Genomic DNA, 16,350 nt, shown 5'->3' with positions numbered 1-16,350 from the left:
GTTCATTTGTCTTGTCCATACACACAATTCATGACTCAAGGCTTAAAAATCCTTCTTTAACCCGTCTCCTCCCCTTCATCTACACTGATTGAAGTGGATTTAACAAGTGACATCAATAAGGGATCATATACTGATCAGGTGAAACCTGTCATGGGAAGAGCTTCTTAATGTTTTGTACACTCAGTGTATAACCTAACCTGTCCACTTTATCAGCACACTGTAGTCTATAGAGAATGGGCCAAAAACCAGGTTGGGCAAGTATGCTATTTATTACAGTTTGTGTGACAAAACCATTCATAGAATTGAAAATGCTATGGAAACACATTAAAACGTCTGTTTTATTTTATTCTGTACATGAAAACTTAAGCGCAAAAGTGTTATGTGCACTGTCACGCACAACACTTTATCCGCTGGTGGGGAAAATGCATATAATGTTTCTGTGCGGACTTTTGAATATCTGCATTAAAATCTGTTGTCAAATGGATGGAAACCTAACCACAGTACCAAACAAGCCAAAACAACTCCTTAAAACTCAAAAGTTGGAGTGGAGAAAAGTGGAGATTTTTTTTCTCAAAGTGAAATGCTTGCTTTGACAGGGCGAGTTTTCTTTAAAACAGGCTTATTCTCAACGCAGCTCTTCTTGGTAGCTATTCTCTTAGATCGTCTGAGACCACTGGCCATATGTGGCTCTCCAACTATGGTAGGTGTATTTTCAGCTTCAATTCGGACATGAGAAGCCTGTTGGGTAATTGTTTCTCCACCATTCCTTTTCGTCTTGGGTGCCTTCTTGGGAGCTTTTGCTTGGCTTGGGGCGAATTGCAATGCCTCCTGGGGACCTGTGTCTTCCTCTTTTTCGGTGTCTTTCAAAGTGTCCATCTTGCCTTGAATGGCTAGCAAAGATTCCTGTGAAGTCACAAGAAACTTTCTCATTGAATCTCTTGAGGAAGTACACATATTTTTCAATGCGACTGAAAATTCCCAACACCCCAGACACCACAAGGTCAGACTCTGAGCTTATTACATACAGACTTACCTCTGCCCCAGCCAGCTGGCATTTGAGCTCTGATAGTTCCTTCATCAGATGCTTGATGTTTGCCTTAGAGATGAAGCAGTGCTCATCAGTTATACATGTCCAGAAAGAACTGGCCCATGACCGTACAGTACTCTAGGGGATTCATCGTATAACTAAACACTACATGGTGACAAGTGTTGAACAAATAGCACCTTTTTCGTGAGGATGGTTCTGTTCCAATTCTCAATCTCCTGTTGTATTTGCTCCTCTCTCTCTCTGAAATTAGAAACAATAATATTAACATAAAGCCAGAACTCCTGTTTCTGTAAACATCAACAAACTGCACACTGGCCATGTCTTCCATGGGTCATATTCATTAAGGCACACTGTAGCAAAACGTTTAGCATCAGAACAAAAACTAATGCTTCTTATTGTAATTCCCTGCCTGTTTTCCTGCCCCTTTTCCAGTAAATGTGCTTCCATTTGGTGCCTAATAAATATGATCCTGGCCACTGCAGTAACATGAAGTGAGATAGCTAGCTACCTGAGCTCCAGGGCTCTGGCCACTGCAGTAACATGAAGTGCGATAGCTAGCTACCTGAGCTCCAGGGCTCTGGCCACTGCAGTAACATGAAGTGAGATAGCTAGCTACCTGAGCTCCAGGGCTCTGGCCACTGCAGTAACATGAAGTGAGATAGCTAGCTACCTGAGCTCCAGGGCTCTGGCCACTGCAGTAACATGAAGTGAGATAGCTAGCTACCTGAGCTCCAGGGCTCTGGCCACTGCAGTAACATGAAGTGAGATAGCTAGCTACCTGAGCTCCAGGGCTCTGGCCACTGCAGTAACATGAAGTGAGATAGCTAGCTACCTGAGCTCCAGGGCTCTGGCCACGCTGTCCTCTAGTGCAGTGATCTCAGCTTGTTCCTCCTCTACAGCTTGCTGGACATCAGCAGTCTTTATCTGGACCGGGAGGGACTTGGAGTCCAGGGCCTCTACCTCCGTTGAGCTCAGCTTCCTCGAGAGGAACACTTGCCCCATTTGAACAGTCTGCTCACAGGACAGGATCTGAAACGTGATGTCCAACAGAACCATTTTCAGCGAATGATCCACAAACATTACAAATATGAGTGTGTAAAAATGATCAATATATAAACATTTGTATAGATAAATGATAAGAGTAAAGTTAAAAGGCAGTGTTAACTCAAGGTCATAACTTCAGAGGTTGACAACATGACATTCAGCATAGGATAGTATCTAGTAGTGGTGTGAATGTTTAAAGGAGAAAATCCCTAACGGAATAACCTTCAGTGTAGTTATCACAAAACTACCACTAACAGATCACCATCATCATCATCAAAGGGAAAAATACAAATGTAACAAATACCTAACAATGCTGTAACGTGTAATTATGAATCTTTCAAATGATTAGTCACGGATATAAAAGCTCTCCGCACGTCATCATATTTAACAGTTGGAGAAATGTCAGAGAAAGACAGGAAGCGACAGTAGCAAAGTCCTGAAAACATGGAGAGGGACACAGCAGAGTACCTAAAACGGCATTAACTATCATTGTTGCTGAGTGGGTGGGAGACAGCAGTAAGATGAGTGGCGTCTATTAGCTAGGCAGGACCAAATGGCTGCGTAATTTCAATTTGAGGTACCATGAGCATCAGTCATTAAAATAATCAAGTGGGTGTTTTCACCATCAGATATATGGATTTCACCTGTAAGGCGTTGATCTGCCTCTCCTGTCTGGCTCTCTTCAGGAATACAAGGTCTGCTGGGGTAACCTCATAGCCCTGCATGCCTCTTATCAATGAGTAGGGGTCTTCTTCCAGCACACTGCCAGAACAGACTGAACATGTACATTGATAACATTTGGTGGACCGTGCTAATAATATAGTTTTCATTACAAGCTTCTGCGCCATCATACACCAAAGCATTAAACATTGAGATTTATAGACCTACAGTAGTATCATGTGACATAGGACTATATTAAAATAGATAAGAATTGGATATTTAATGAAAATGTGTGTTCAGAGGACACAGGTGCACGTGCCCCCTCAGATCTGTCCTGTTAATTAATATATATAGTTGAAGTTGGAAGTTTACATACACCTTAGCCAAATACATTTAAACTCAGTTTTTCACAATTCCTGACATTTAATCCTAGTAAAAATTCCCCGTCTTAGGTCAGTTAGGATCACCACTTTATTTTAAGAATGTGAAATGTCAGAATAATAGCAGAGAGAAGGATTTATTTCAGCTTTTATTTATTTTATCACATTCCCAGTGGGTCAGAAGTTTACATACACTCAATTAGTATTTGGTAGCATTGCCTTTAAATTGTTTAACTTGGGTCAAACGTTTTGGGTAGCCTTCCACAATAAGTTTGGAGAATTTTGGCACATTCCTCCCGACAGAGCTGGTCAGATTTGAGTCAGGTTTGTAGGCCTCCTTGCTGGCACACACTTTTTCAGTTCTGCCCACAAATTTCAAATCGTCTATTTTGTGAAGTGCACCAGTCCCTCCCCACAACATGATGCTGTCACTCCCGTGCTTCATGGTTGCGATGGTGTTCTTTGCCTTGCAAGCCTCCCCCTTTTTCCTCCAAACATAACAAATGGTCATTATGGCCAAACAGTACTATTTTTGTTTCATCAGACCAGAGGACATTTCTCCAAAAAGTACAATCTTTGTCACCATATGCAGTTGCAAACCGTAGTCTGGCTTTTTTTAATGGTGGTTTTGGAGCAGTGGCATCTTCCTTGCTGAGCCGGTTATGTCGATATAGGACTCGTTTCACTGTGGATATAGATATTTTTGTACCCGTTTCCTCCAGCATCTTCCCAAGGTCCTTTGCGATTGTTCTGGGATTGATTTGCACTTCTCGCACCAAAGGACGTTCATCTCTAGGAGACATGACACGTCTCCTTCCTGAGCAGTATGACGGCTGCGTGGTCAAATGGCTTTAATACTTGCGTACTATTGTTTGTACAGATGAACGTGGTACCTTCAGGCATTTGGAAATTGCTTTTCTGAGGTCTTGGCTGATTTCCTTTGATTTTCCCATGATGTCAAGCAAAGGGGGACTGAGTTTGAAGGTAGGTACACAGGTACACCTCAAATTATGTAAATTAGCCTAACAGAAGCTTCTAAAGCCATGACATTTTCTGGAATTTTCCAAGCTCTTTAAAGGCACAGTCAACTTAGTGGATGTAAACTTCTGACCCACTGGAATTGTGATACAGTGAATTATAAGTTTAATAATCTGTCTGTAAACAATTGTTGGAGAAGTTGTGTGTCATGCACAAAGTAATGTCCTAATCGACTTGCCAAAACTATAGTTTGTTAACAAGAAATGTGTGGAGTGGTTGAAAAACGAGTTTTAATGACTTCAACATAAGTGTATGTAAACTTCAACTGTATATATAGTTGTCGTTTCTCTGAAATACTAATAGCCACCTAGCAATTTTATGAAGTTGGTTTTAGCTAGGCCAGAAATGTTCTCAATCTCCCAACCTCATAACTAGCTACAAAGAAGCCATTTCAGGCTACTAATCAAGTTAGAGTAGCTAGCTTGTCTAACTATCTTAGCATTTCACAGTAGTCTAAACACGTTGTATTCAGCACATGTGACAACTACAGAAATATTTGGCATGCCTGCTGGCAAGGTTGGAAGACATTAGGAAAGGAAGCAATTACTCAATGAACTGAATAAGACTCAATTAATTTCAATCTATACCCAGATATTAGCAAAAAAAGAACCACAAGTCAAGAGGATACAGACAGCTCAAGAGGTCGACCGATTATGATTATAAAGCAGAGAACAATTAAATTGGCCGATTTGTATTTATTTATTTGTAATAATGACAATTACAGCAATACTGAATGAACACTTATTTTAACTTAATATAATACATCAATAAAATCAATTTAGCCTCAAGTAAATAATGAAACATGTTCAATTTGGTTTAAATAATGCAAAAACAAAAGGGTTGGAGAAGAAAGTAAAAGTGCAATATGTGCTATGTAAGAAAGCATGAGTCTTCAATATTCCCAGGTAAGAAGTTTTAGGTTGTAGTTATTATAGGAATTATAGGACTATTTCCCTCTATACCATTTGTATTTCATTAAACTTTGACTATTGGATGTTCTTATAGGCACTTTAGTATTGCTAGTGTAACAGTATAGCTTCCATCCCTCTCCTCACTCCTCCCTGGGCTCGAACCAGCAACACAACGACAACAGCCACCATTGAAGCAGAGCAAGGGGAACAACTACTAGAAGACTCAGAGCGAGTGACGTTTGAAACGCTATTAGCGCAAGCTAACTAGCTAGCCATTTCACTTCGGTTACACCAGCGCAATGCTTGACGCACAACAAAGAGCTGCTGGCAAAACCTTCTGCCTACCACCGCTCAGTCAGATACTTAGATACTTGTATGCTCAGTCAGATTATATGCAATGCAGGACACGCTAGATAATATCTAGTAATATCAACCATGTGTAGTTAACTAGTGATTATGATTGATTGTGTCTTATAAGATAACTTTAATGCTAGCTAGCAACTTACCTCGGCTTACTGCATTCGCGTAACAGGCAGTCTCCTTGTGGAGTGCAACGAGAGAGAGGCACGTCGTTATTGCGTTGGTCTAGTTAACTGTAAGGTTGCAAGATTGAATCCCCCAAGCGGACAAGGTGAAAATCTGTCGTTCTGCCCCTGAACAAGGCAGTTAACCCACCGTTCCTAGGCCGTCATTGAAAATAAGAATGTGTTCAACTGACTTGCCTAGTTAAATAAAAGGTATAAAATATATATATATATATTTTTTTATCGGTAAATCGATTGTTATGAAAAATTGAAATCGGCAGTAATTAATCGGCCATTCCGATTAATCGGTCGACCTCTAGTATGGTTACATATGCAGAAAAATATACATTTTTGTACGTAGAATTAAGCATAAGGATTATGGCTCTAAACTGCAGAAAAAAGCAATTTCAGGCTAAATTCAACCACTTGCAGATGGGGCCTAGCCCCCCTCCAGACCACCCTCCAATCCTCACGTACTTGTGGCCCCTCAGATTTTGGGGGTGCATGACACCCCTGTGTGTTTATGTTTGTCACCTCAGACATATCAAATCACATATTGGTGCAAATATACAGCTATAGAATTGTGAACAATATAGGAAACACCCACGTGTGCTTGAAGTGATGCGAGACCGTCGGCATGTATAAGTTTCTGCAGGCTCGATTGTATAAAGGTCCATGGTCATACTTAGCGCGGGAGACAGGGGTTCTTGCCCAGGGGTGGTTTCAATCTGGATGGAAAGACAAAATGGTAACGGATAGAAATTCATTTGTTGGCTAGGCCTACCCTCCACAATAATTGGCTTAAGTTGGCATACAAACTACAGTGCCTTCATAAATTCATAAAGTATTCACACCCCTTGATTTTACAGTTTGTTGGATTTGGATTAAAATGTATTTAATTGACATTTGTCAACCAGACACAAAATACTCAAAGGGGAAGTAAAATTATAACATTTGTAAAAAAATGTACAACAAATAAAACACTAATATATATCTTGATTAGATAAGTATTAAAACCCAGAGTCGATACATTAGAATCACCTTCATCAATTACACCTGTGAGTCTTTCTGGATGAGCTTTCCACTCCTGGATTGTTCTACATTTGCCCATTCCTCTTTTCCAAATTCTTCAAGCTCTGTGAAATGGGTTGTTGATCATTGCTAGACAACCATTTTCAGGTCTTGCCATAGATTTTCAAGCAGATTTCAGTCAAAACTAACTCAGGCACTCAGGAACATTCACTCTTCTTGGTAAGCAACTCCAGTGTCGATTTGGCATTGTGTTTTATGTTACAGTCCCGCTGAAAGATGAATTCATCTCCCAGTGTCTGGTGGAAAGCAGACAACCAGGTTTTCCAATAGGATTTTGCCTGTACTGACCTGCGTTCCATTTTTTTTAATCCGGAAAAACTCCCCAGTCCTTAACGATTACAAGCATACCCATAACATGATGTAGCCACCACTATGCTTGAAAATATGGACAGTGGTACTCAGTAATGTGTTGTATTGGATTTGCCCCACCCTGAAGAAGGCACATTGATGCCGAAACGTTTGTGTTTTTTTTACCTACAAATTACTGGGAGGTTATACAAACGGAGTGTGTGACTGTTTTTATAGCTTACAGTTTATTCTCCCTTAGTCAGCACCTTTAAACAAAATAATTTTTTCTGGGTGTACACCAGCTCATGTTTTTTATTGGATTTGACCCAAACATAACACTTTGTATTGAGGACAAAAAGTTACATTGCTTTGCCACATTTTTTGCAGTATTACTTTAGTCACTTGTTGCAAACAGGATGCATATTTTGGAATATTTGTATTCTGTGCAGGCCTTTTTTTTCACTTTGGTCACTATTGTGGAGTAATTACAATGTTGTTGATCCATCCTCAGTTCTCCTATCACAGCCATTCAACTCAAACTGTTTTAAAGTAGCCTTTGAGCTCATGGTGAAATCCTTGAGCAGTTTCCTTCCTCTCCGGCAACTGAGTTAGGAAGGACGCCTGCATCTTTGTAGTGACTGGGTGTATTGACACACCATCCAAAGTGTAATTAATAACTTCACCATGCTCAAAGGGATATTCAACATCTACTTTTTACATGTTTAACCCATTTACCAATAGGTGCCCTGCCTAGGCGCACTGGGGTTTTAGTGCCTTCAGAAAGTTCTCACCCCTAGACATTTCCTACATTTAGTTGTTACAGCCGCAATTTTGTCCCTGGTTTACACACAATACCCTATAATGTCAAAGTGGAATCATGATGTTTTTAGGAATTTTCACAAATTAATTAAAAGCGGATGCCTTTAGTCAATAAGTATTCAACTGCTTTGTTATGGCAAGCCTAGATAAGTTCATGAGTAAAAATGTGCTTAAGTCACATAAATTGCATGGACTCAGTGCAATAATAGTGTTTAACATGACTTTTCAATGACTACCTAATCTCTGTACCCCACCCATACAATTACTGTATCTGTAATGTCCCCCAGTCGAGAAGTCAATTTCCAACACAGAATCTACCACAAAGACCAGAGAGGTTTATCCAATGCCTCACAAAGAAGGGCAGAAGTGTGGTGAAAGGGATTCGGCCTACCGCTTGTGTTTCAAAGCTCAAAGGCCAAGTTCTTTTCAACTCTGACGTTGGCGGCGTCCTCTGAAGTTGTCGTCCCAATGGAATATGATTTGAAGGGTCTTGAATGAGTCTACTGATCGCCGGTGAAACATTTGAGATATCCATTGTTCTTGTTGCGTTGAAACCTAAACTAGGCGTTTTGTGACAATCGAATCAAAATCACCTGTTGGCGCGCACCTGTAACTCTCGCGAGGCCGTGGCTAAGAGCCAATTTATGCTTGATCCTGAGACGCAATAGCGGGGCAGAGGCCGAATTGAGCTCTGTACCGCATCATGAGAACATGTACTAGTAGTGTATGACCAGTAGAGGGAGACAAGTGGTTGCACCTGCATTGAGGAATCATCAGTACTGTCGTTATCGAGGTGTGGGGGGTTGCCACATTTCACGTCCACGTCATCAACTAGTGCTCAGGGAGTGAAAGAAATCAAACAAACAATGTTTTATTGTCACAAACACCGGATAGGTGCAGACAGTGATATGTGTTGTTTTACAGGGTCAGCCATAGTAGTATGGCGCCCCTGGAGCAAATTAGAGGTAAGTGCCTTGCTCAACAACATCAACATATTTTTCACCTTGTTTGCTCAGGTATCAAAATAGCATAACGCAGTGTCAACAGTTTCTACAGGAGTTGTCCTTTGAAGCCAGATCTGCCCTCTCCTCCTTGTCCACGTCAGAGCCCTGTGCCACAACAATGGGACAGTGACGTGTACCTGGCCTTAGTGCTCAGGCACCATCAGTAGCAGACAGCCACAATCTGCTTATGACCTGAAGCAGCAATATCAAACACTATGAGGAGACCTTTATATACAATTCTAAATAAAAGTGCATTTCATACTATGTGTATGAACAAAAAAAGACATGTTTTTGAACTGAGAACACACACACCGCGTGCTTCCACCGAAACACAAGCTGTAAGGGAACAGATACAGTGCATTAGGGAAGTATTCAGACCACTTTTAACACATTTTGTTATGTTACAGTGTTATTCTAAAATTGATTAAATAGTTTTTTTCCCTCATCCAACTACACACAATTTCCCATAATGACAAACCACAGTCAAGGATGATCCATAGAAACAGGATGCATCTGAGATCAATTTCAAGTCTCATAGCAAAGGGTCTTAATACCTATGTAAGTAAGTAATACATATGCTAACATTTCTAAAAACCTCTTTTCACTTTGTCATTATGGGGTATTTGGTGTAGATTGATGACAAATGTATTTAATTTAATCAATTTTAGAATAAGGCTGTAACGTAACAAAATGTGGACAAAGTCAAGGGGTCTGAATACTTTCTGAAAGCTCTGTATAGCCAAGCAGAACTGACAGCTAAGTTTAAACCTGCTCTTCATGCCGTCCGTCCGGCCAGGCTGAGGCAAATGCTCAAGAGAGCTCTAGGAATGGAAGATGAGAGTGAATGCTGAGTCATAAATACTTCTGTTTTTTTAAACTGTCCGACCGGGTCCATCACACTGAGGAAGAGAACGGGGGGTGTAAATCTGAGCTTTACAACACTTGCTTCCCAGGAGGTTAGGGCCAAGGGAGGAGAAGGAGAGTCACATGGCTTTACACCCATCTACTCTTCCCCTGGGAGCAAGGCCCTTAGTTATTCCCCTGGGATCAAGCCCCTTAGTTATTCCCCTGGGAGCAAGCCCCTTAGTTATTCCCCTGGGAACAAGCCCCTTCATTCTTCCCTGGGAACAAGCCCCTTAGTTCTTCCCCTGGGAACAAGCCCCTTAGTTATTCCCCTGGGAACAAGCCCCTTAGTTCTTCCCTGGGAACAAGCCCCTTAGTTCTTCCCCTGGGAGCAAGCCCCTTAGTTATTCCCCTGGGAACAAGCCCCTTAATTCTTCCCTGGGAACAAGCCCCTTAGTTCTTCCCCTGGGAACAAGCCCCTTAGTTCTTCCCCTGGGAACAAGCCCCTTAGTTCTTCCCTGGGAACAAGCCCCTTAGTTCTTCCCTGGGAACAAGCCCCTTAGTTCTTCCCCTGGGAGCAAGCCCCTTAGTTATTCCCCTGGGAACAAGCCCCTTAATTCTTCCCTGGGAACAAGCCCCTTAATTCTTCCCTGGGAACAAGCCCCTTAGTTCTTCCCCTGGGAACAAGCCCCTTAGTTCTTCCCCTGGGAACAAGCCTCTTAGTTCTTCCCCTGGGAACAAGCCTCTTAGTTCTTCCCCTGGGAACAAGCCCCTTAGTTCTCCCTCTGGGAACAAGCCCTGTAGTTAACCCCCTGGGAACTAGCCCATTCGTTTTGCACCTGGGAACAAGCCCCTTAGTTCTCCCCCTGGGAACAAGCCCCTTAGTTTTCCCTCTGGGAACAAGCCCCTTAGTTCTCCCTCTGGGAACTAGCCCTGTAGTTCTTCCCCTGGGAACAAGCCCCTTAGTTCTCCCTCTGGGAACAAGCCCATTAGTTCTACACCTGGGAACAAGCCCTGTAGTTCTCCCCCTGGGAACAAGCCCCTTAGTTCTCCCCCTGGGAACAAGCCCCTTAGTTCTCCCTCTGGGAACAAGCCCCTTAGTTCTCCCTCTGGGAACAAGCCCCTTAGTTCTCCCTCTAAAGTCCTTTAGTTCTCCCTCTGGGTACAAGCCCCTTAGTTCTCCCTCTGGGAACAAGCCCCTTAGTTCTCCCTCTAAAGTCCTTTAGTTCTCCCTCTGGGTACAAGCCCCTTAGTTCTCTCCCTGGGAACAAGCCCCTTAGTTCTCCCTCTGGGAACAAGCCCCTTAGTTCTCCCTCTAAAGTCCTTTAGTTCTCCCTCTGGGTACAAGCCCCTTAGTTCTCCCTCTGGGAACAAGCCCCTTAGTTCTCCCTCTAAAGTCCTTTAGTTCTCCCTCTGGGAACAAGCCCCTTAGTTCTCCCTCTGGGAACAAGCCCCTTAGTTCTCCCTCTGGGAACAAGCCCCTTAGTTCTCCCTCTGGGAACAAGCCCCTTAGTTCTCCCTCTGGGAACAAGCCCCTTAGTTCTCCCTCTGGGAGCAAGCCCCTTAGTTCTCCCTCTGGGAGCAAGCCCCTTAGTTCTCCCTCTGGGAGCAAGCCCCTTAGTTCTCCCTCTGGGAGCAAGCCCCTTAGTTCTCCCTCTGGGAACAAGCCCCTTAGTTCTCCCTCTGGGAACAAGCCCTTTAGTTCTTCCTCTAGACACCGAGAAGTTTGTGTTTCAAAAATTCTGTGAAGCAGAAATGTTGTTTTATACAGGCAAAGAAACAAAATATACATTTTAGCACTAGTTGGGAAGTTGGAAATTCCATATGGTATTGCACGTTTGCAGGATGATCAATAGCTTAACAAATAAACTGTCAATGGATTTTTATTTTTTCCTCACCAAGCATCTGTAGCTCATTCTGTCAATAGCACACAGGGGCTGATTCCACTATCAGCAATGCTTCTGAGACCCAGGCAGTCAAAGTGATGTCCTAAAAAGTGCATTAAACAGTCATCACTTTGGGAATAGACAGTAGGGTAAAAAGGTAGTCTCCATAGGGTTATTTTACCACTGCACCACCTGTTTCCTTCAACTGTCTCACATTAAGCTAACGCTGGCTGGAGAGAGCAGCTGTGAAGGGTCTTTCTGGGAAGCATCTTTGCATCAGAGAGCCTTTTATTAGCGATAATGGCCCGTGTGTGTGTGTGTGTGTGTGTGTGTGTATGTGTGTACTGTTTGAGTCATTTTGGGATGGAGCACTAGGCAACGCCATGTCTGGCAGGTACAATGAAAAGCACTTCACTTTGGCGGAGGTCAAAGGCATAGCATTGTGCAGCTCAGCAGCCATTAAGTGATGGACAACAAAATGGGAGAGATGGAGAGAGGATGAGTCCTTAAAGATCTAGCCTATAGGGGATAGGAGCTAGATGTTGTGCCTCGTTACCTAGAGTACCCTAGTCTATAGGTCAGTGGTCTAGACCTGTGTGGGGTTGAATGACCCATACATCCTTCAGCTTTCATCATAAGTATGCTCTATCCGGACTGATCCATGGTACGCTTGAGGAGCATGCCCCTCTCTGGTTACCAGTCTTTGGTATTGGGGTCTATTTCTGGAATCCTCTCCCGCTCTCCCTCTCTCTCTCCCCCTCGCTCCCTCTCTCCCTCCCTCTCTCCCTCCCTCTCTCTCTCTCTCTCCCTCTGTCTCTCTCTCCCCCTCGCTCCCTCCTCCCTCCCTCTCACTCTCTCTCCCTTCCTCTCCAGGTGGAGGTGTTATATATACATATACTCAGTGGGATGGATCACGGCTCAGATCAGGGATGCGACGGGAATAGCCTTCCCCCTCCTGCAAAGTGTGACGGGAATAGCCTTCCCCCTCCTGCAAGGCTCCCGGCAGGCCGGGTGACGATGAAAGATGATGGGCAGGTGGAAACTTCTAGCCCTGCACATTCAGCTGGACCACGCTGGGAGCTGTCAGTGAGGTTCATTTTGTGATGCTTGTGATTTGTGGACAGGGTTAAGTTAAGCCTCAACAATCACTCATATTAGCAAACTTATTTAATTTCAAACTACACATTTCTCTAGTATGGCCAACGATGAACTAGTTATATCTGAGGGCGCAGGAACTAGCCTGAGTCCCTCATCTGTTTGTGCTGTCTTGACAACCGCTATGTCAACGTCACGCCAAAGTTGCACAAGACAGCACAAACAGTGTTGGGAGTCAGGCTAGACAGGAACGTCCCTCAGAGTTCATAGTGAGTTGATGAATGATGTGTGTAGTTGGCAACTCAATGTGTTTTTGAACTGCACACACTATAAAGAGCCCCCTCTCAACTCTCTGGAAAAAGTTAGCCTGGCTATATAATCTATTTTCCTGTATTCCAACAGTTTATTTTACAGTGGGGACTGAGTGTGCATTGTCATACTGTCCTGCGTTATTGTTCTCCTGAGTAGGACAACAGGTGGCTCTGATAGTACAGGCCACGCTGCGTCTCCATGACAACCCCCAGCACATTGTAGATAAGGTCAGAGTTGATGGGAGCCCATTGAGATCTAAATCTATAAGGGGATATTTTCTACCTCTCCTAGCAGGCACTGTGAGGCCCACCTTTTAGTCTGTTTCTGACCAGATGTATGTGTATGTGCCAAGGAGAGGGTCCGATGACAGCTGGGGACTGACACAATGGAAGCCTCGAAAGTGCCTTTACCTCACCACACACACAGTTTGTGTCAGTCCAGACGCACTTCCAGACACTGAAACATTGACACCACTGCTACTCAGGAGAAAGCCAGAGGAAAAGCCTTCCCACCCACACACACACCGCACTGCTCACTGATGGAAAACACAGACCCGCACGGAGCCAAGGACACATTGAAAGGAGTCTGAGATGTAGTCCCGTGGTTGCCGTGGTCGGACAGAAAACAGTCCCACAGGAGAGCATACCTCAGTGAAGGTCCAAGCGTAGAACAGTATACTTCTGGAATAGAATGCTGGGTTTTAAAGGGGAAAAACATGCTGTGAAATTCAGTGATTCTTTGAAAAATAAAATAATACAATTATTTTCAGAGTTGACTGGCAAATGTTCATAGAATCTTGACATTGTTTTGAATACTGCTATGCTCCTATCAGACCACCATCTTGATTCCCCATATGCAAATCAAATACCAGTGCAGGTGACATGGTCACCCGGACTCTATTGTCATCCAGAATAGACCACCTGAGTCAAATAAAACCTACAATGCATTTTACTCTGTCACCTTGTGTCACCTATTGTTTAAGCTGTGGGTGATGTGGGTACCAGTGTCCTCAGTAAAACTAAGTTCCTGACTACATGAAGGGATCAGCTTTCCAAAGCTGTCCTGATGAAGGTAGATTCCATAGAATGACATATAGAACTATAGGATGTGTATGGTAGATGCTATTAGGGTCTTACTGGCCAGTCTCTTTCAACTTGGGAACTGTCCCTTGTCAAGCTTTTCACGCTCTTCATAAAACAACAATCAACCAATCCCAAACTGACTAACCTACCCCTGGGCACTTGAAACAAGTTACACCCCCCCCCCCTCTCTCTTCTTCCTCTTTCCTTCCTCTCTCTCTGTCTCCACGGGGACAGTCCCAGACTCCTTAGGGATCAGTTCCCTGACAGGACCATCTGGCCAAGTGTGTGTGTGTGTGTGTGTGTGTGTGTGTGTGTGTGTGTGTGTGTGTGTGTGTGTGTGTGTGTGTGTGTGTGTGTGTGTGTGTGTGTGTGTGTGTGTGTGTGTGTGTGTGTGTGTGTGTGTGTGTGTGTGTGTGTGTTTGTGTGTGTGTGTCATTAAGGGTAGGTTAAATTTAGCAGCGAGGCAGATATCTGCATGCCAGGTCCTATCTGTCCCTTTACCCCCTCCCTCCCTCTCTCTCTCCTTCCCTCCCTCCCTCTCTCTCTCCTTCCCTCCCTCTCTCTCTCTCCTTCACTCCCTCCCTAGTCATTTCTCTCCACTGCACCACACTGTCCTTCTGTCCAGTCCTCTATCACAGCAGCGTCTCATTCCCCCTCTTTCTGTCTCTCTCTCTCCCAGGCGCGCTCCCTCTCTCCGTTATATCGGCGGGAGAGTGATTCACCCCCCTCCTCCTCCCCCATCGCTCTTACTGGATTGTACAGACAGAGGCAAGCTGAGGACACAGGAGAGGAGAAAAAGGGCTCGATCAGGGAAGGAAGACGTGGAAACACTACACACTGGATAACATTTCCTCTTCTGGCAGGGGGCTACAGAGCAACACAGTGACACTGCAGCAGTAGCAGCAAGCAGCAGTCTGGACTACAGCTCTCTGAGGTAGGACTGGTTGTCAGCTACACGCTGCAGCTAAACCCATTGAGGGAGGTCAAACTACATGGACTTCTCTCTCTGTGCCCATGACAACCCTCTTTGTCTACAGTATTTCATTCAGTTTATCATGTGCATTCTGCAGTGTATGGAGACAGGCTGGTGTTGAGTGGGTGTTGCTGTGACGATGTTGTGGCTAATCAGACAGGGCAGGTAGACTGCATGAAGGGAACATGTAGTGACCACATAGACCACTCTGCTCACTGTTGTATTCTCAGTGAGGTCAGCTGAGGGAGTTGGTTTACAGATCCACTATCAATCCTATTGACTCCTGTTGATTTGACATCTTTGCATCATTACTGGTGTTTTGGGTGCATATCTGCATGAGTATTGATGTTATGTTTGTGTATCTGGATAAAATATTGTACTGAAAAAAAGGTGCTGTCTAGAACCAAAAGGGTTCTTTGGCTGTCCCCATAGCATATCCCTTTGAAGAACCCTTTTGGTTCCAGGTGTAACCCTTTTGGGTTCCATCTAGAACCCTTTCCACAGATGGTTCTACCTGTAACCCAAAAGGGTTCTACCTGGAACCAAAAATGGTTATCCAATGGGGACAGCTGGAAAACCCTTTTGGAACCCTTTTTTCTAAGAGTGTAGATCAGTTTCCAGTCAAACATAATCCCATGTGATTGACTGCAGCTAATATGAACATATTTATCGATTGTCAACTGAGAAGTGCAGGAAGTATTTACCACCTAGTCCACTGGACAATAGTGACGTTAAGTTCTGATTGCGTTCTAGTCAATTTCCTTACCTCACATCAAAGACAAAGGTCAACAAAGATGGCCTATGGATGTTCTACATTGAAGTGGTACAGTGACAGCAGCAGGGTATTTCCTAAGGGCAGCGGGTCCAGGCTCAGGGCCCTGTGCGTCTCAGATCACCAGGGGGCTGTGGGGGATATGGAGGGGCCGAGCCAGATGGGGTTATCAGGCCTTCACCTAGCAGCTCCGTTTTCAACGTGTCGCCCCAGAGCAGGGAGAGGGAGGCGGATGCCTGGCCGTCATCAATACATTTTAGCAGTGACCAGATTGTGGATCAGACTGGCGCAAACATGGCGCCCAAAGCAAACCCCTCTGTGTTTGGTCGTCATTTCTCAAGCTAGAGCAGATTATTCCCACGTTTAGAGTAGCTCATTTAGTGGGTTCAGTATGGTCAATATGTGACCCAAGAGGAGTCTGTCGTTCAGGGTTCCTAACTTAAACACCATTAGAACTCTCAACATTGTTTACATTTATGTTATTAATTCCCAGGAGGCTCCAGGGTTTGGCATGGCAACCCTACAGTGGTAAAGCACATTGGATGTTTGTGTAACATGAATAGGACCACATCATCTTCG

The 16,350-nt window shown here is 44.0% G+C and overlaps 2 protein-coding genes across 4 annotated transcripts in view; one reads left to right on the top strand and one right to left on the bottom strand.

The window, feature by feature from the left end:
- Positions 1–250: 250 nt before the first annotated feature.
- Positions 251–8,432, bottom strand: LOC109890473 (plectin-like). Of its 2 annotated transcripts, none has more exons than XM_020482407.2 (7): positions 8,196–8,432; positions 6,213–6,333; positions 2,737–2,867; positions 1,881–2,077; positions 1,225–1,288; positions 1,034–1,096; positions 251–903 (listed from the first exon to the last, which is right to left on the bottom strand). In XM_020482407.2, the coding sequence occupies exons 1-7, from the start codon at positions 8,337–8,339 to the stop codon at positions 571–573; spliced, it is 1,053 nt and encodes a 350-aa protein (XP_020337996.2). In that variant the 5' UTR covers positions 8,340–8,432; the 3' UTR covers positions 251–570. The 2 variants fall into 2 exon arrangements, with proteins under 2 accessions (XP_020337996.2, XP_020337997.2); XM_020482408.2 differs by having other exon boundaries at positions 2,737–2,854.
- Positions 8,433–14,623: 6,191 nt separating this feature from the next.
- The window catches only part of LOC109890328 (filamin A-interacting protein 1-like), a 79,250-nt gene continuing 77,523 nt past the window's right edge, over positions 14,624–16,350 (top strand). The window contains exon 1 of one of the 2 annotated variants that reach the window (XM_031792879.1): positions 14,624–14,960. The gene's annotated coding sequence lies outside the window, so the exon portion shown is untranslated. The remainder of the gene's footprint in view (positions 14,961–16,350) is intronic. The other variant, XM_031792880.1, reaches the window with a different exon arrangement.

This window comes from Oncorhynchus kisutch, linkage group LG16 (genome assembly GCF_002021735.2).
Source record: "Oncorhynchus kisutch isolate 150728-3 linkage group LG16, Okis_V2, whole genome shotgun sequence".
Lineage (NCBI taxonomy): Eukaryota > Metazoa > Chordata > Actinopteri > Salmoniformes > Salmonidae > Oncorhynchus > Oncorhynchus kisutch.
This window is presented reverse-complemented; position numbering and strand designations above follow the sequence as displayed.